Source organism: Cygnus olor, chromosome 2 (assembly GCF_009769625.2).
Source record: "Cygnus olor isolate bCygOlo1 chromosome 2, bCygOlo1.pri.v2, whole genome shotgun sequence".
Taxonomy (NCBI): domain Eukaryota; kingdom Metazoa; phylum Chordata; class Aves; order Anseriformes; family Anatidae; genus Cygnus; species Cygnus olor.
Window position 1 is genome coordinate 107,046,520 of NC_049170.1, and position 20,812 is coordinate 107,067,331.

Genomic DNA, 20,812 nt, shown 5'->3' on the forward strand with positions numbered 1-20,812 from the left:
TCACGTAGCAAAAAAGTAGGGAATGAATAGCACTAACAGACGAATGCTTCCATGCAAATCATCTCCATACTGAAAAAAAGGGGAGGCCTCTTCCAGCCCATGCTGCACCAGAGAAGACATACCAGTTGCAAATGAAAAACAGAGTGCTTGTATTTCATTAAAGTTAGGAAGGAAATTCTGTCTGCCCTCTGATAGTTTTTTGTGCTAGCTGAAAGTGAATTGATGGCATAATTGAAATTACATTCCTTTTCTGCTACTCACTTGCTTCTGCTGAGCATCATTATGCTGATGCAATTTATCAAGTCTTATATCTGAAGAGTTGTTCTGATTCTACAGTCCCACTCTTTGTACCATCAACCTCTGAAAATCTGGGCATTATAATCTTCTTCCCCCACCTGATTCCCTTTCATGAAAGCTCTGCAAAAAATTGTGATGGAAAAATGCAGAGGATCCCGGATAGCTATTAAATCTGAGAATTAAGACATACTTTCACTGTTACCTGTGAATTTTCACTATGAGCTTGGCTCCAGCATCCCTCACTTCAGCAGTAAATGCTCCCAAAATACCAAAGAGCAGAAGCAGCCAGATGAGAGGCAGCCAGATCAGAGGCAGCAACCTGCGACTGTGATAAGAGTAAATAGGGAAGCGTCCTGCAAATGCCCCTGGCACCAGCCGCACGGTCACTGATGGTTGTTCGGCAGGGGAGCATTGGGACATTTGGTTCCCCCCCATCTCCAGCGAGCAGAGGCGAGGACACGTCTTCTCTTCCACGCCTCGAGCAGACAAACGACTTATGCAGCTGCCACCAAAGGCAGAAGCTGGTGGGTTGGACGGTGCCCTCAGATGTGTGATTGCAAGAACAGGCTACCTCCGCTGATTACAGCGGAGAGCAGTAGGTCCGTGCCAAGGAATACAGTCTGCTCAGCGGAGCGTCATTTTTACTGTTGTTTGTGAACAAACCCGATCCCATGCTGAGGCTCTGGGACTGGCAATCAGAAAGGAAACTAAACAGATTTACTTTGAAGGCCTGCTGGATCAAACAGCGAGCCCCAGAGGCTGCTTTACGTACAAGTCTCAAGAACAGAAATACTCTTTGAAACGAGCATGCTTAACCTCACCTAGTCTGCATTTTGGTTCATTACCTGTTGCCACAGATCTGAACTGACAGTCTGGAGCAGACAAAACGGTACCGTGGACCAGGGAAAGGGACTGGTTCCCACACCATGGGGGTAGGAGTAGGCACTCCACCAGAAGATGCTAATGGGAATTTTTAAATCAGAAATGCCCATGTAAATCCAATGCTTGAGAGTACGCACAGCTGCAAGATACTGAAACCTTGACATTTTATTTGGCTGTATTCAAATTACCCTATCAAGCCTCACACACTTTTTTGCTGTTGAATGCCAAACTAAAATAATTGGTGCTTGGATGCCTATATATTAGTAGGAACATTTCCTTAGGCCCCGTAAGAATAATGAATTGTCTGAGACAGAAAAAAAAAAACTTTTTATTGCACAATCTGCCTCCAGAGATTGTGGCCATACTTGGGAAGGTTTGACAAGCCCTTGCTGCAGGGCCAGCTTCTCTTACAAACTGCAAAGAGGCAGTGATCTGACCTTTGACAGCTCCAGGATCCAATTCCCCTATCTCCAATCCTTTGTAAGCATTAAGTACTGTCATCAGTTTCTCCCATATTTTAACACTCACATGAATTGAATACTAAAGCCTGTAAAGCATAACATGGAGTGAATTTCCTTGCTCAGGCAGTACGATGGTATTTCACTTTGCATGTCTTCATCACATCACCACCCAAGGCTGCCTTGTTAACACATGCTCAGCCATGAAAAAACAAAACAAAACAAAAAAACAGAAAACACCAACAATCTAGGTTTTCAATTAAAGAAACAAAACAAAGTGAAAAGCCAAGGAGATATTACACCAATGAGCTTTAAAAGACCTGCAGGTAGTGATGACCATTTGGACATCTGCTCACTTCTGGTGAAAATAAAAATGGAAAGATAAACTCTCCCTGGTACGCATACTGTAGAGGCAGAGTGCGACTATTCTGCTATAATAGCTGGGACTGATGTCAATTACCCCTAAATGCACCATCACTGTGATGATTTCATTGTGGTAAATCTTTCATTTGAAAATAATAGTCACTACTTTAATGGAGAAAACAGAAACTCAATAAATCCTTAATGATGCCTTCTCTCATTTATGCTGGCAGAGTTAGACAGTAAAAACAATTTTTCTTGCAAGCGTCAAACTGACGAGCTGGTTTCAGGTTTTAACCCTCTGTGAAGAATTTCAGAGGGGGAGTAGAAATATAACTATTAATGGCTTTTTATGAATTATCTTGATTATAGATGTCAGCTATGAGTAACTGCAACACAAGATGCCCCTGAAAAGAAAATTAAGACTAAACCAGAAGTATTCCAAGAATTTCTATTTCTCTTCCTCCCCTGCAAGCCCCATAGCGGTTATTACCGCATCCTCCTCTCCCTGCAGCCCCTGCTTGTGAGACGAGAGTAAAATGAGACTTTGGTGGTGGGCGATGTATCTGAGCTATTTCCTCTCACAATTGCTCCAGCGTTTCCGGAAATCTCATATTCTTCCCATTCCCCTCTCCAAGCAGCTAAGTCCGACCCAATTGCAGGGGCTCAGAGAAAGGGGCAGGATGACCAAGTGAACCACCAAAAAAGTGAAATGGATGAAAAAGCCAGCTTCAGTTTTAAAGACCAGACTCTAATATGGTAAGAATGACAACCTTTGCATTCCAATTAGTGCTCTCATCCCCTTCAATTACGTCAGCTGATGACCTGGAATAAAAGTGTCAGGATCCAATCAACACCCACACTTAAAGCTAGTTAACAGACTGTCAGGTTCAGTTGCGAAAATGCCTTTATTAGTAACCAGTCCCAGTGAAATGTGAAAAGCATTGTCAGTCTTCATACACTAAGAATTACATGCTGATTGCTTTAGGAAACTGAACGTATAATGAATGGAGCAACCCTTTTTTTCCTCTTCATCTGTTGTTTGCTGTGAAAAATCATATCATTGTGCTTCTGACATATTCCTATTAACACCAGATTCTTTGAAGAAGCATTGTTCATCACATGGAGCATTACATTGTGGATACTCGTGGAGCATCACTCGTGGATTGTCACATCCACAGCCTTTTTGTTGCTTTTGCTTCTAAGGACAGCGTCAGTGAAGCCAAGAAGCACATGTGAAAGGAGCAAAACATGCAAGAGCCCCACCCAGGAGGCAATTTCAGAAGAAGAGGGTGGAAGGATGGCATGGCTGGCCACCTGAGCAGGTGAAGGACACGAGGACCTGAGCAGTGGTGGCCGCAGGTGCACTGGGCATTTCAAAGATGCATTCCAATTTTTTTTTTTTCCACAACACTAACCTTAATTTCTTGCCCCTTTTCCTTGTGAAGACAGCTCAGAAACTCCAGTTACAACCCCTGACAGCTGACCACAGCATGACACAGTGAAGAACTTAAGAGCTATCTTTCCATAATCCTGATTCACAATGGTCAAGGTACAACAGCGATTTATCTCTTCATCCCTCCACTAGTCTTCTACCTTCCCTATCCATGGCACAGCAAAAGGGAGACTCTTTGGGTGGGGGCCTGAGGACTAAAATTTTTCCCTATAGTAAAAGACCAGTTTGTGCTATCTGTGGCAACGTGCACTACATCTTCCAGTTTGGGAATAATCAACAAATGAATAAAGTCATCATAAAAGACACATGGCCAAGGCACTTCTGCCTTGCAAGCGTTCATCATGCCATTTAAATGCTTTACTCCCTCCTTTGTCACTTCAAAATCTGCTGCTTTGGCACAACTGAACTCAGGGACGGGAATTTATTCTGAACGCTGAGCAAAGTGCTGGCAAGAAGAGCCGCGTTCACCCATCTCCACCCAAGCCCCACTTTCTTCCAGCAGAGAGGACTGCAGCAAGAGCCTGCTGAAGAGATTGAGCTGCAACTATTTTGGAGTGATCCCTGAGAAAGAGGCCTTAAATAGACCAATATGTACATCTGGCAGTCTCAGATGGATCGTTGTGCTCCCTCTGCCCACATAGACATTATGCTGACGTCCCTAAATACCAACGCAATTTACCCTCTGCAGCTATTAGCACTGGAGCAGAATCTAAAATCTTCATATTCAGGTACGAATAGCTTAAAACACTCACATTCACTAGGGCTTTAGCTGCCGCATTGCAACACATACACAGTAAAAAGAAAAGGAAACACAGAAACCCAGGGTAGGATACCCATGGTTATATACCCAGATGGTGTCATTTTTCTAGGCTGAATGAACCACTGCCTTTTCCCTTACAGGTGCTAAAAGAAACGGCAGGCTTTCTCACGTCAAGGCGCAAAACCCAAGCCAACTGAGGCGCAGCCTTCGTTCTGCATCCTCCCCGCACCAGGAGCCGCCTCCGTCCCGTGCTCTTCTCCGCAGTCCGGGTGTGGGGATGGGCTGAAAACAGATCATCCTGTGATCCAGTTGCAGGGATGTGTGGGGTGCGTGCGGGTTCCTAAGCACTCCTGTGGGGACAGGGAAGGGGCTGAAGCACCACACGTCACCGCTTTGGCACGTGCTTGGGCTGTGTAAAGCGGGATGGGTGTATCTTCATCTCTGGCACAAAAGGAACGGGTTATTTGCAGAAAGCAGTAAAACATGCTGTTTATTGGTTGCTCTAAGACTCCCAGCTGCTCAGTCCCACCTCTTTGCCACTTAAACCCTTTTCCTGCCCCACTTGCACTGATTCACTCTGCTTTGCCACTCTGCTCACTGCAGGCACTGCGGGGAAAAGGGCAAAGGAATAAACAGCCTTAACACTGCGGTTCAGCCCCAGTATTTCTGAGTTGACTGGCAACTCACTTGGCTGCTTTCAGTGGCTTCGCCCCATCCTGTTTGAATTTAAAGCAGGTGGGTGTCCAAGAAATGCAAGGCTTTGGTGGTGGAGCTGTGCTTAGCAGTGCAGTGCTTGGCAAGGCAAGTGCCAAGCAGTGCAATTCAGCAAGGCGGTCAGCTCTTACTCCCTCGTGCATGCTCTGAGGGCTCGAGTAGTATGATGTTAATAACAGATAAGTTCTCTGTGCAATAAGTTACATCCTCCTTTCCAAAATGGAGCTGGAGAAGCAAGTGTAAATAATTCATCCGGGAAGAGAAATAATCAATTAACCCTTTCAAAGAAGGACAAAAATCAATGGTGCTGACTTTCCCCATGGTATAAGGGAATAATGACATAGACATTTCCAGACAGCACTGCCCCACGGCTGCCAACACCCCGAGCTGACACCTAGTCCTACATGCAGCATCGCCACCGCAACACCCGCCGGCACCAGGAGCATAGGTACGAAGACATGCATCTCCCAGAGCTCCTGTTCTCAGTCTGACAGACTGCCTCTTACTCCTTTCCATCCCGCTCCCCGGAGCTCCGGATGCAAGGATGAAATTACTGGGGACATGATATGAAAACAGTTGGCATCCGCTCGCTGCCAGGCAGCCAAAGCGCAGCACGGCAGCCGCATGTCGCAGAAGCAGCATCACCGAGTTCACCCAGCAAACCAACAGTGCTTTTTTTACAGCTTTCGATTCCCATTTTCGTTCAACTGGAGCTCCTTGACGTGCTCGAGGCCAGATTCACTCATGATCTGTGCTGGATCCTCTGAGCCCAGCGTGAGGCAGGTGTGAGAGCATCCCCAAAACGCATATTCCCCGGCTGCCCATCTCCGCCACAAACACCACATGATGCATCCCATGCCAGCAGCTGCCAGACAGTTTCTGATCTGAGTGTCACCAGAAAGTAGCAAGGTGAGGGATATTCCTCATTAGCTTCAGTGTATGCTCAGCTATGGATATTCCACCTTTAAATCTTAGCTTGTGCTCATCCAAAAACTGTGAAAATGTGCTTCCCCTGGGACCAAGTCTTGCCCACACCTTGGCAAGGAAAGCAAATAGTGCTGTCTTCATCCACTGAAATGTGATTTAGAATTGGGAGACCATCCCTTATCTCCCTCCTCAAAAAGCAGCACTTGTGGATTTGCTACTTAATTTTTACAAGGGCTTGCTAAGGAAAACTGTTAATTATGCTGTTGATAGAATAAGGGCCAGAATCAAAGATAAGCCTGTACTTTTCCCCTGAACGTTTTATATAGATGTCACACAGGCTACAGTTTGTTTGCACTGTCACTGCTGAGGCACATGTGACACACAGCAGGATTATTTTTGGTAGCCGGGTGGAGGATGGGGGAAGGATGCACAGTCTGAGCTCCGCAGAGGTTATCTCCATGCCAGCTTCTGCTGTTGCAAGAGTAGCAGTCTTTCAGCAAATGATAGCCTTCTGCTATATTCTAAGAAAAAATTGTGACTAAGGGAGCATAGAGATATTTAGTTACTTTACAAAGAGGGTTTCCTTATAACTCTCCAGCAACTATCTGTTCAGTCCTGCAGCTGTGGTAGGTTCCTGCTGCACTTCAAGGATATTTCTCCATACACAAAGGCCAAGTGAGGTCCCCCACGGTGCTCGGGAGCAGGGCGATGATGGGGGTGATGTGGAGGGCAGGTTTTCTGCGTGATCTAAAACTCTGGGTCTGATCAGCAGCATTACCATTGTTTTCTTTCGAAACCCCTCACCTCAAACATCATAATAGGATTTGGAAGCAGTGCCAGATGACTGCTGGCAAGTGTGGTCAAATAACGAATAGCTAGAAAATAGAGACTAGATAGAGCTTGGTGGTAGTTTATTTGGCAAAACATAAATTCAGGTGCAGACACAGTTCTACAGTGTTTGTGTGTGTAATGTTCACGGGGCTGGCACTAAACATTTTGGCATGAGATACTGGCACAAAACATTTTGAAATTTTGTTGTTGTTTAAATATATTTTTTCAATTTCCAAAAAAGAGATACAGAGAGTTCATCAGAAGATGTAAAGTACAGTTCCTCTCAAAAAAAAAAAAAAAGTTTCTGTTCACAGAGACTACTTCCCTGTCTGCTACACATTTTGAGTTGAGCCAGATCCATTCCTTCACCTTCCCTCCACCCTCTTTGTGGGTATGAACACCGAGCAGAGCATTTCACTACTTGTACAGCTCCTGAAATGCCATAACAATTATAAATCATTCACTGTTGCTTAGGTAACAATTCATTATTTAAAAAAAAAAGAGACTGGAGACAAAGTGGTGCTTCAGTAAAACTCTCAACCAGTTAATGGTTTTAGCTATGATTATTGCAGAATAACTCATTACTTAGGACTGTCAGATGCTGTAACTTCCAAGCAGGGTTACTGAGTCAACACAGTGATTTTGCTCAGCCCTTTTTACATTATTTTAATCTGTAGCTTGCAAAATCTTCTCTTTTCCCCATTTCTCAGCAAATTCCCATCATTTAAAATCACTGACAACTAAGAAGAGCCATACACTAGAGAAATCAGATACTTCACAGTACAGCCCTATTTCACTCTGATGAGTAAGAAAGTTTAATTTGAGAAATGACTGAAGAACGTTATGCGCCACCATAGTAAACACAAATGAACTCCTAGCTAATGAAAATGTGGGCAATATTTTCTACAAACAAGTAGGTTTTTGCTAAGAATAATTTCTCTACCTTCTGTGTATTACTTCACACTATATCTATGTGTTTACATCAGAGAGAGAAGAGAAAAAAGTGATTTCAGACTGGAATAATTATGCTTTAAACATATGCTGTATGTATTATGTCGTACTTAACAGGTTCAAGGCAATGCAAATCAGCTGTCATGCTCAGCTTCAGAAAATAGCCTCCAGATTTTATTTTGCTATATTATATATAGAGAGAGCTATATCCTTCTATCAGAAAAATGTTTTCTTCATCTAGTAATGTTAAATGGAGTAGTGCACATGTATTTTGGAGCAAAATTGTCTCTAAATACTACGCCTGAAAGATATTTCATCTCATATATATCTATCATTTTTGCAAGCATCTGAATGCAGCTTTTCACTCTGTTAAAAGGAACAGATATTTTAACAAAAAATGACTTTGAAACAACAGTTCTCAAACTGTGCCTCCACAACCAAGTGCTGCAGGGGAGGAGGAGAGTGCAAGCTCAGGCATGGCAGCATCCCCTTTAGCAAGTGATCACAGAGCCTGGGGAGAAGCCATTGTCCTGAAAAGTCCACGGGTAACCTGGGAAATCCCATTTACTGCTTGTGCTGGTTCTCATCTCTGTCTGTGTCCTAGAGAGATGTTAGAGACATTACTAATGTGGATTTTCACTTCTCTCCTCTCATGCGGAAATTAATGGAAATGTTTTTTCTTGCCTTCCCATTTGGCCTCTGCCTTTCTTTGTAAAACCACCAGCGGACACGAGCTGCAGCAATGCCTCTCCACCAACTGGAAGCGATTTCCTGAACGACTGTGCCCGGAGAACAGCACGTTTGCCCACAGCAGTCCTGACAGCCTGGAAGCACAAATGATTTCAGCGATTTGCTGGCCAGGAAACCCTCAGCATCACGGGGGAGATGGCAGCAAGGCGAGAGGTCCTTGTGAGAGAGAAAGCAGCACCTCCAGGCTGCTCCCCTCTGGTCCTGCTGCTTGCCGTGGCAATAAAGAGGTTGTCACCTGCTCGGTGTGGCTGTCCCCCAAGCAATAAATGGCCCTTTCTTCCCAGTTACACAGTTCTCATTCATTTCTTGTTAAACCGTTTCATAGCACTCACGTCAAATCTTCCTGCAGCTGCTGCCCTCATCCCTAATCCTCCCCTCTCTTTGTCTGCCCAGCGGGGCTGCCCGTCCCGAGCAGCGCGAGCGTTCCCGCAGCAGTGCCTCCCTTTCTCTTCCCCCGCGCGTGACGCCAAGCCCAGACAAAGGGCACACGAAAATACACATTTAGCAGCTGCGAGGAAGAGACCAACTCACCCTCCTCCCTAAAAGGAAGACATTCCCTAAGGATGCCCTCCTGGCTCCAAGGAAGTGGCATTTAGGATGGGTTAGCTGCTGAGTGAAGGATGGCACATCTCAGAGAAAATCCACGTGCCCTTGTCAAAGTTGAGCCTTTGAGAAGGTTCAGCATCTTTGCAGCTGCTCAGGAGAGAACTGGTGTGGGCTTCACGTTGGTGCTTTATAGCCCCTGACTATAGGACATGCACCTTCTCCTCACAGCGCCTGTATTTCAAGCTTCACCTGCACCACGGAGCATTTGGGGGCTGCAGGGAGGGAATGGGGATTTCCTCACAACTGTTAGTGGAGCCTTTGTGGCGATGGGCACAGGCCTTTGAGTAAGGAAACGATTTCTTCTGTGATTTAGGTAAAACTAAGTTTAAGTGTACAAAAAATAAATGATTGCCTTATTCAAATTAATAGAATTAATATTAAGCAATGTATGTATTTGTTCACATAACTTAAAAGGAATTCAGCTCACTGAACTGGTGGAAATCACTGCAGCTTTTAAAGCAGTGGTAGCCTCTTCTTCTGGTGCATAGAGAATATATTCCTCACGTAATATTTTCGAATAGCTTGTCCAGAGTTAGAAAACCAACCACTGGTAGACAAGGAAGCTTATCTTCTATTTAACGTATGAATAGAAACCATCCAGTGACCATCAGCCATATGAGACAGGGACACAGTAGTAAATATATTTGATGATACAATTAAAAATCACATGCTAATAAATAGACATGAAGATTTACAATTATAGTTGCACAAGCAACCATGATTTGGATTTGTCATAACTTCTGAAAAATTGATTTTGCATCCCTGTATATATTTATTTCTGAAATGTTCATCATTTTCCCAAAGAAAGTAAACTTCACGAAGTGTTTTCTGAATGCCTGATGGTTGATCAAGTTAGATTGTTAATCTACACCAGTATTTCTCATGAGCTGAATTAGGAAACCATGAATGAAAAAAGAACAGTTGAAGGGATGCTTCTGAGGTACTATGTCAGTGATAGAGTAACTTTGTTTTTCTCTTTTGGCTGCCTATTACCTTGAATGTCCGTGTTAATAACCTAGACAACAAGAGAAAAAAGCATGCAAGCCTTGGCAGTGATATGCATGCTTATCCGAGTTGTGAGCGTGCACTGCCTTTGCTTTTAAAGCTCTAAGGAAGAAGCAGCTTTGGTGAGGCACAGAAGATCCTAGCAGATTTCCTAGAAGACGCAGCTCTTAGGAACATGCCAATTTTGCAAAGGATGTGCTACAAAGAAGTGCTCACAGCAGTAGGAAAACTCTGAAGCTCTGATGAAGAAAGTAATAAGCAGCTGCCACAAAAAAAGGCATCAGAGGGAGGCCCAAAACCAGATGAAAAGGCTTTGGTAATAAAAAAGGAAGAGTTGAAGAAGGGAAACTGAAAAAGCAGGTGAATGTAATTGTGGAAAAAAAAAATCAATGAACCACAGTGCTGCAGCACTGGGAACAGACGGAATTAGAACAACTTGGCACAGTCAGTAAAGTTAAAAAATATACAGAGAAATATTATTACCCAGCAGAAAAAATAGCTTCAAAAGAACCAGTAGAAGTATTTCGGGCAAGACTGCCGAGCTACGTAGTGGCAAAAAAAAAAAAAAAAAAAAAAAGGTGGCGGGGAGAAAATAATTATGGAAAAGGAAAGCACCCCATCATCTTATGGCTCTTTGGCTAAGAGGACTGGAAATAATGAAGTAGAGTGGCATGATTAAACAAAGTGAACATCAGGGTGCTGATGAAAACATTCAGAGAATAATAAGAATGGTATCTAGTTGGCAAACCTCAGAATTAGATAAAATACACAACTACTGGTCAAAAGCCCTAACTGATCCACATCTTACCTCAAAACACATCTACAGGAAATGTTGCAAAAGACTGGAGGGACGAAGCACACTTATGGAAAAAGGAAGAAGAAAGAGAGATGGCATTTACTTAAAAACCTGTCACTCACCTGTGACCTGGAAGTTCTTTATTGGAACAATCAGTGAAAACCAGAACGTTTTGATGACAGGAAGTACTTGGCAGATGCCAGAACAAAACAAAAGAATCTAGGTGTGTTTTTGATAGATTATGCAAAAGCTTATGAAAGCATGTAATGAAATAGGAATTCAAAAGTGTCCAGGACTTGGAAGAGAATTGCATTAGCTACAGCACAGCAGCAGAGCAGGAGATAAGAACAGTGTGATGGACGTGGCAGGTGACTTGTCACCTTTCCTCTTTGTAGTAATTTTGCTTCTATTAATTGCAAAGCTGAGACATACTGAGAAATGTTATTTAGTGTCTAAAGAGGTAAACTTATATCTACTTAATACAACAATTTGAAATTATATGGTGAGGAAGAGGCAAAAATTAATTTCCCAGTTAAAACTGGAAGGCTTTTTTGAGGGAGATTAAAAATCCTGTTGAAAGTATCACAGAAGATAGAAATAGGTACAGGGATAAAAGAATATGTAACTGCCCTGAACACCATAAATGTTAAGGAATCTCTCAGAAGATTACAATACAAATGAAGATAGCTTTAAAGAAAGAGTGTTTTCAGAGACGTGTACAATTCTTAAAGACATTTCATCATGAAAAATGCATTAAAGATAATCAACATATATGCCTTTCACTGCAGTAAGAAATTGGACCTGAGGGAATTGTATAACAGGACAAAGGAGAAGTTTTTCACTGAATTACACAGTGAACATGAACACAGATGTGAGAAAATCTTTCTGTTGATCAGAAAATAGAAGAAGAGGGCTGTGAATAGTCAAGGATATTACAGAAAATAAGCATATGGAGACAGCAAGCTGTATCAGAGAGCAAGCACTGCTTAACTGGGTTTTGGGCAACACTCCAGGACAGAGCAGGAAAGATATCCCTTCAAAGTGTCAGCCTTCGGACAGACAAGATGCACAGGCAGAGTGGAATGGGAAGAAGCTATATGGCCTTTGGGTCACTTTTCTCCTGACATATAAAGAACTAGTTTTCCTCTTGGCATGTCTGTAACATACTCTTTTAGAGCTCTGTACACATTAAATGCTTCTAAGGAGGAATCACTTCTGGTAGGTAGTTGAACACGTTTTGAGGGAAGAACCCTGCTTTATTTTTTTTATTTGTATTTTTCAGCAATGTCAACAACTTTGCAAATACACACTCATGTGGCACAGCTGTCATCATGCTCCTCAAACTTTTGGCTCATCTGTCCTTGTGTGACCTGCCAAGGATCTAAACTTCCATCTTCTAACCCACAGTGACCTTGTGAAATTTTTTTCTGCCTCTCAGAAAAAACACCACTTGTGGTATGAAAAAGCAGAATACATCTTTTAGGACTACTACATCTTATGCCTCACTGCGTGTCCAGATCGGCACGAGTGCTTATCATCATTACACCTGCCTGCTTCTCCCTTCCTAGCTCTCCACCAGCAAAGATGCAAAGGCATCTTAGGTGGGGAAGTCTGCTTCCCAAATAAGAGTACATCATTTCTACTTGCAGAGCAGCAGAGGGACAGGTAGACAAGTTAGCTGGGCCTCCCCGCTCTGCTTGGCTGCAGCAATCTAAGGAGCAGGGTAAATTCAGCCTGGTTACAGCTACTTTGAGAATGCACACCCACAACCTAGTTTCTCGAATGGTTTAATCCCAGGCCATCAAGCAGTATCTATTGGACTGTGAGTTAATCAACATCAAGCAAGACATCAGGTACTGAGGATGACATGGTATTTTTGTGTGGAATATATATTGCATACCCTCTAACATGGCACCATGTCCATTAAGCACAGCATTCACAAATAACACTGAGAAAGAATAGATAAAACATCATCCAGACCTTTCTTTTGTGTCATCCTTAGAGGACGCTCCTAGATTACTCCTAAGTAATCTAAACTATCATAACAACACTGATGTTTACACCTGCTGATAATCTTCCCCACTATGTACAAAATGCTCCAAAACTCCTGCTCTGGACTCCTTCATCCTCATAACTCAAATGCACAAAGAAATAAAATAGGGGTTGTCCTTATGAAATCGAATCAGGCTTTGTGCCAGTTGACTTGCAAGCATTGTTTGAAAGATTAAAATAGCACATAATTGCACCGGCTCTCTAAATCTGACCAGGGCTCAGCGGATAAATGCCTTACCTCATTAAGTTTAAATGTTCTATCTCAATCTCGTTTAAAACAGAGCAGAGACCATGAGCTGCCAATCTGCTGTATAGGTAAGAGAACAGAAATACTGCTACAGACTGGGATACTGGCTCCAGCAAAGAACCACATTTAGTATTTGGCTCTCCTTTATTGTCCCCTGCACCTCAGCTCGCTTGCTTCCAAGATCTTCACTTCACCCAGTACGACTACGTGTCAGCTCCCATCGGTGATCCCTTTTCTCAACAGACAGCGTTTCTGCGCCTGAAGTGCAAATGTTATTTATACGTTACAGACCACATTCCTGCCGCCTAACTCATGCTGGTGGCTCCCACTGTCACCACTGAAGAGCACCAGCCAAAACAGCGGCTCGCCTATCTGAACTAACCTCTGAGGGATGAGTCACGCACACTTCATTTGACTCTAAAATAGGTGGAAGTCCCAGTCTGGGTAAAGGAGAGTCAGAGATAGCTGGCCTTGAATCAAAGATAGCTTTGCTCCAGTAGAAAGAGGCCATGAGGAACTAGGTTAAAATGGGACAGAAGCCCTGTGAGAAGCCCTGGAGAAAACCCCCAACACCACTCACCTACCTCTCTATTGCTTCTAAAGTACCAACACACTTGGGATATACAACAAAGGTGAGGAGAGCTTCAAGACAACTGTACATGCAACATCTGCAGGCATTTCATGAAAGAATTAGTCTAAGACACTTGAGTGCCAAATTTTCCATCTAACCTACCAACACCGTTCTGCATGATTTTCCAGATTATTGCTTACCTCTTTTAACTTGTCCAGCTCATTTTGCAGTGTCTGTTTTGATACTTCCACCTCAATGATTTGCTGTCGAAGGACTTCATTCTCATCTTCTGCTTTAATACGTTTCTCCTCCACACTCTCCAGCTCATGGTGCAGTCTGACAGAAACATCTTTGGCTACCTGGTCAGAGAAGCACAATCACATGAAGCGGATCCATGCTGAGCAACACCTACAGCATGTTTTCTACAGCAGAAAACATCCAAGAGACAGCCAAGAGATTTTCAATTCAGTTATGAGACTGATGATGAAAGGCTCCAAGCCTTCCAAATACTAAAATGAATATTCATTTCTAAAAAATGAAATCCAAGATGAAAATATATTTGATTACACATCTCCAGCTCTCCCTCCACATTATGCTAAGGCAATGTCATGGACAGCAGGAGGAAACAAGCAGATACTAAGCAGATACTAAGCACATCAAAGTCCCAGCATAACACATGGATAAAACAAAAGATAATGTGCTGTAAAGTTGACAGGTCATTGATCAAAGCCACATCCAGGCAAAAGTCTCATTCGCCCAAATTTGCTTCCCTAGCAGCAATCACAACTTGGCAAGAGTGATAAGAAAGAAATATATGCTAGCTTAGGTTTTCTGAGTCCAGCCTAACAGGAAAGAATATTTACTCCAAAAACATTCAGAATGGTGATTCATCACAAGAAATGATGAATTACTGAATTACAACAATTCAGCAAAAACAAAGCAAACAAAGAAACTCAGTATCTCTTTTACTTGGATTTCCATACAAGGTTTTTACTGAATAATGTATCTTTTTTTTATTATGATAAGGTTATCATTCATTTCATACAATAAAAGAAAAAATTGTGTCTGGCGTTTTGAAAGGTTTGATCACTTGATACGTCACGTGGATTTCCACTGCTGTGAACCAATAATTCCAATTTCAGAAGGTTTTATGTTTTGTATTTTCGAGTACCAGGTGCTTAATAATTCCAGCAGTAAGATATTTTCAAAACAGTTGCGTGATAGCAATAGTCAGAAAGATAACAAGGAAAGCTAAATAAGCATCATGCTTATGCAAACCTTAGCCTCAACAGAAACATTTCTGAAAAACATAAAGACTGTTTCAGTATGAACAGATTTTACAGGAATTTGAGTTATGGGAATAGTATTTTTATTCTCTATCTGTCTATCTGTTTATTCTCTATCCTATTCTCTATCTGTCCTCCTAAACTGCTGTAAGTCTGCTCCTGTATGAGACTCAAAAAGAATAGCTTGTTAGGCTAGAAGAAATGCGCCTTTGACAAGTTTTTTTCAGTTACTTGACTTAAGCAAGAAATGAAAGGAAGGAAACAGTATGAACTGGGAAAAGCATATCAAGTTTTGTTTATACAGTTTTGGAAATCTAAAGTTTTGAGTAAAGCCAGTAAAACAAAGCCCTTTAAATCTTTCAAGTGCACAGATCTAACTTGACAGCATTTCTTTCATTTGAGGCTAAGCACATGTTTTTTTACTTGCTAACACATCTTTTTATGATGATAAGCTGAACATTTGTTTTCCACCGCAGAAGAAGGAAATTGGTCCTGACATTTTGAGAACTACTGCCTGTTTCATATGTCACCTTTGCTTCCATTATAGGGAGCCAAATCCCGCTCTGCTCTCTTTCACTGTGAATATGAATCTCTCACCTACCTTTAAATCTTGTTCCAAGCTCCTAATGAGCTCTCCGTCCACATGGCCTGTTTGTGCAACTTTCAAGCTTTTCTGTTCTGCTTTCCTGAGACGATATTGCAGAATGCGGCAATTCTTATTTGCCCGGTCCAGCTCTCGCCGGAGCTCCTGCAGCTGGTAAACATCTTCCTCTAAATAACTGTCGCGCATTTCTTCCATTTCAGCTCGAAGTTCATCCAGCTCATCCTGTGAAAAGTCAAAACAGTGCTCCATCATACCTTTAAATCTCACCCGGGGGAGCAAATAGGAAACATGCTCACTAGGATACCAGGCTAATAGAGCGATACAGATTGCAACAAGCGTCTCCAGAAGCCATAGGAACAAAAGTTTTATCCCAACATCGAATAATTATGCTGGACCAATGAATGCTTGATACATTTCTTACAATTGCTTTAATAATTAAAAACAGACCAGATGCTTATCTGTTTCCTGAAACTGGTAATACCTTCATTTTTCCATCTCTAATAAAAAGAAAAAATGCATAATACTTTTCCACTGTCTGAACTGATTCCTTGCTTTATTTAGATTACAGTAAATCCACTTAACAAAGTACCTCAACATCTCTGTGTGATGTGCGTTTTTAACAACCAGCAATTCCTAAAAATGAAATTGTCCCTTTAAAACTGTAATGATTCTTTGACATAGGAACTTTCTGCCAAATATTGAACTGCTCCATATGAAAATGCTGTCCCACCTGAGCCCAGCGCCATGGACATTTTGAATGACAGATGGGTTGGGTGTGGGAGAAAACGTTTTATGATTGTGTGTGTACATTTGAATAACAGGGACCACAAGGACAAAATAAAACCTGTGCCCGTGGGAATATAGCCTGCGCATTCCTTTCTGGGCACCCTGAACTATCCCAGTCCCACCTTATTCCATGAGCAGCACATGCTCTCTAAAGTCAGATTTAAAGATTTATGGCTGAACAGGATAAGCTCTATCATTCTCATTTGTTTAATCTGTGCACGACTGAAGCTCCAGGTTAAAACTCTTATAAAGGTCTTCCAGGCTCAGGGGTACAAGCCATTAAACTACTGCATGGGAGGAAATCTCTACTAGCTTTGAACTAAGCTGGGAAAACAAATCAAGGAAAAGAACGAGAGAAGAATATTTGAAATTAACCACCAATTTTTAAATTGTTTTCTTTAAAATTGCATTTGATGTTAGAAAGACCACATTTTCTGTGGAAAACATTAATAAGATTCAAGGAAAACTTGCATCGGGGTTAGCTGCACTGCTACCTCACTTCAGATTTGTATCTGACACTCAAAATACCCAAAATACGCTAGCTGGAGCTTATTTCATGCTTGCATCAGGTGGAGAAGATGCAACTATGGAGCTGGCATTGCTGACAAAGCCCTCTCCAAGCTGGACCATCCCTGCCCCGTCCCACCAGCACAGTGGGGTGAACGTGCCTGCCGACATCCCCCCGCTAGTCAGATCCACCATTCCCCCCTCCCACGACCACACTGGGTGGACAGCCCTGCTCCTCCCCATATCCACCTTGCTCCCCTCGAGCTTTACAAACCGACCAAAAGAAGACATGTCCAACTTCTTCAGCCTCATTGGCGTGGTTATGTTACAATAGGAGTGTTACACCCGCAACAATTCCATCAACATACAAAAACTCGAGTATTTACACAATGATATTTTAAGTCAAGGTAGCTGAGCCAGCACCAAATTTTAGGTAAGCCCAAGGCTTGTTATTTCTAAAACAAACACTCTGAGCTCCATGCAATTCTCCCTAAAAGCTCAGAAAGGACGGACTAGGAGAAAGGTTTTCTCCCAACCCCACAATGTCCCTATACATTCTCATTATATTCGGATTTCTACGGTGTTAAAGCTAAGGAACATCCTGCCCTGTAATCTCCCTGGGACAGCTGCAGGAGTAGGGCATTTGGGTGGATGAGAAGCTCCCGGGTGACTCCCTAATGAGCAAGGTTTTAGAAATTGGTTAGAGAATAGCAGTGACTTTTGAACCTGAGAAAAAGAGTACACTGTTGTGTTACCAGTATATTAGCTAGTTGTTTTGGCTAAGGAGATGATTCCAAAACTGCAATCTGTAGCTGTCAGAGCTAATATAGCCCTATGGCATGAACAGGACCTGAGTTATTGCTTAAGGCTGTCTGCAGACTCAGGAACTGAATCACGTACAACTAGATTTAAGCTCAATCATCTTTTAATGGCATCTTCAGAACTCAAATGTTAGATTGACAATTTGGTTGCAAATTGAGAATTTTGCAACACAATTCCACAATGAAGGAAAATATCTGTTACCACCAAATTAATGGGATCTAGTTTACTTCAAGTTTACTATGTTTATACTTCAAGGAACAAACAATGGCTTTAGTGTATTACATGGTCTGCAAAGAGTAATTACAATTTTATTGCTGATCTCTTAAACTTACTCCTTGTCTATCAGTTTCCGGAATTAGTAAATCTGGCCAGTTTCTAAAGATAAACAACCCACTACATTTGACTTCAAAGTATTTACTACAGTCAAATTTGGAAAGTGAATCTCTCATCCTTTCAAACAACTCAGTCCCCTGAAACAAGCATCCCACTGAAACCGAAGAGTCTCAAATCCCCTCGGTGGGCATAGAATCTCTCACAGCCTTCAGGGTAACTCTGTCTCCAACCCAGGCTCGAATCCAGTGTCTTTCCTCCTACCAAAGAAGTTCCCCCCAAAGTTGCGAGCATTGGCAGGAGCCGTATGTCAGTAGAGAGGCATGTCTTTCACCTCCAGTAAAACTTCAGTTTTCTCAATTTCCCGTACCAGCACAACTCTGACTTTGCAAATCAGTGATTTTTTTCTTATGCTTTCCTCTGGTTTTCGTTATATAAATACAGTTTGCTTTTCTTTGGTTATATAAATACGGTTTCCTTTTCTTTAGTGCAATTTGGCAGATAAACTGAAATTGAGGATACAATCAAGAAAGCTGTATTTTAAAACCATTCATGGTTCTCCCCTTTTTTTTTTTTACTGAATTGAGCTTATTTTGTACACATTTTTTCCCACTCCCCAAACTTTTATTTAGAAATCAGGATGTGCCCTGAGTCCTTGTATTTTGGAATACAGCAGCTTTTGGAGGAGTTTTAAAACACGGTAACATCCATGCAAACACAACGAGGGAACAAACAAGTCTGACCGTATAAGGAGCAAAAAACTGGCTGTACAGGCTGCACACGCTGATAGCCTGCCTTCTGCTGTACTGCTGCTGCATTGCCCTGAGCTCGTACCTGCCAGGTCTCCCCAGCCAACGCAGAAAAAATAAAAAAGGGTCAGACTGGGTCTTTTTGAGAAGCAAGATGAAGATATTTTCACATATTAAAAATACATGTATGGGAGCAGGTTCAGGTTTATCATCTCTTGAAATGCAGAAAAGCAGTAGGTCATTCAGATTTTGTATGACAGCACACAACTATGGCTACTGGGATAGTCTTCACTAGTTACAGCAAAGACATACTCTTGCTCTTGATATAGCAGCAAGGGTGCAGACGCTCCCAGCTGACAACAGCTAATTCTCTTTAGCGGGTCCTTGTGACTGCAATAGACACCAAAAACTTGTGTCAGCATCCGCTAAGTCACAGCTGCTACAATTGCACCTACTAAACCAGGGCAGCTTATGGTCCTGTTCTGAAGTGATGTGTACACAGAAAAGAGTGGAAGCTCAGTTAAAGTCTGCTTTATTTTTTTCACACCCTTGGCCATGTAAAAACTGCCCCAAGTGCTAGGGAAGGGAAAGAAGACATCTTCCAGCCACCTCGCTGCCCTTGCAGCTGTCTTGGTGGGATCTCCTGGCACAAATGCAAGGCTGGCCAGGATGTTTGGCCAGAGACTCCAGCTGAAAAGTGTTTTATTCAAAACCACCAAGAGGAAGCGAACACTGAAAGTGATGATCTGCAGGCCTCACAACAGCCATGGAGAAAAGACACAGGGAAGAGAAAATTACAATTGAAACTGTGATGGTCCTACTTAAAAAACTTGTGACCCCACCACTCTGGAGGAAAACATGTCAGTCATTTGTTCAATCAAAGACACATGCAGGCAAACCAGAACCTCAGAAATCACAAACTCAGGAGTTTGGAAAAAACAAAGTGTTTTCACTGCAAGGCAGTTGGAAATACTATATAATCCCAATCCCTGACTCCATTAAAACGTATTGTTATTATTACTATTATTATTGTGAGTGAGAATTACAGCTCTTTCTCTCAAGAGGTGTTGAGTTTCATACCATGGACTTTAATTTCATAAAACTGAAGAGAGAGACCAGAATAGGCACTTAAGAGTAATTAAAATAAACAAACAAGTAAGAAAGCAGGCATCCCTCTTTGTGCATGTAAAAAACTGAGAGTTTGCACCCTGCCATAAACAGGCAGGACCTGCTCCAAGATCCCAAACTGGCAATTGAAGTTGCAAGGTTAAGTGCAGGCAGAAGAAGCTTCACTTCGCTGTATGTTCCTGCAGGGGATGAGAGCCTCCTCTTGATCCCCTTTAATTTACTGGTAATTATGTTATTGACTTCAGCAAGAACAGCAGCAGGCAGAGAGTCCTGCAAGAGAGAACATTGTTTAGGAAAAAGCTCAAATGCTTTTCTTTCCAGATGTCACGCTGGTCATAAGAAAGGAAAAGCGGTAAGTGTGGGAAATGAAACCACTTTCTAACTGGCAGCTCCTTCTAAATTTGCAGTAGAAATCCAAATTGCTTGTGCTCGTGCTCCTGAGTCTGGCTGCTTGTGCTTTAAGGAACCCGGTTTGGATGACTTCCTAAAAGCCAGTTGTTTGGGGTCTAGTGGGGATCACCCATCTGAGGTCACTGGGCGGCTGCCCTGATGCAGGGATACGCATACAGAGACACTCCATTTGAGGGATTCCCCTAGACTCCAGTGGAAAAGCAAGAGAATTAGGATTCACTGTTGCCACGTCCATGCACTAAGCCAAGGTGAACTGGTTAAAAGGGGAAAGAATGTGTGCAGTTTACATTGCTGCATAGCCCAAATACATACTGATGGTGTAATTTCACATCGGTACTGCGCAAATTGAAGACCTGCCTGTCAGAAGAGAAGCCATTACCCCATTAATACCTTTATTGATGTCATACTTTTTAAATATTGATTTAATTTATAACAAAGTATAATTAAGAGTAAATTATAGGAATATGCCTTGTTTGGGATTCTTAAAAAAGAGAGAGAGAGAGAGGAGTCAGGTCTTGCAGCTATT

General features: G+C 42.4%; 1 protein-coding gene across 9 annotated transcripts in view; it reads right to left on the reverse strand.

The window, feature by feature from the left end:
- The window catches only part of MTCL1 (microtubule crosslinking factor 1), a 103,841-nt gene that overhangs the window by 77,281 nt on the left and 5,748 nt on the right, over positions 1-20,812 (reverse strand). For all 9 annotated transcript variants that reach the window (XM_040550051.1, XM_040550050.1, XM_040550049.1 and 6 more), the window contains exons 2-3: positions 15,551-15,775; positions 13,864-14,022 (exon numbers count right to left, since the gene is read on the reverse strand). In XM_040550051.1, the coding sequence (XP_040405985.1) occupies positions 13,864-14,022; positions 15,551-15,748 (357 nt within the window). In that variant the 5' untranslated portion in view covers positions 15,749-15,775. The remainder of the gene's footprint in view (positions 1-13,863; positions 14,023-15,550; positions 15,776-20,812) is intronic.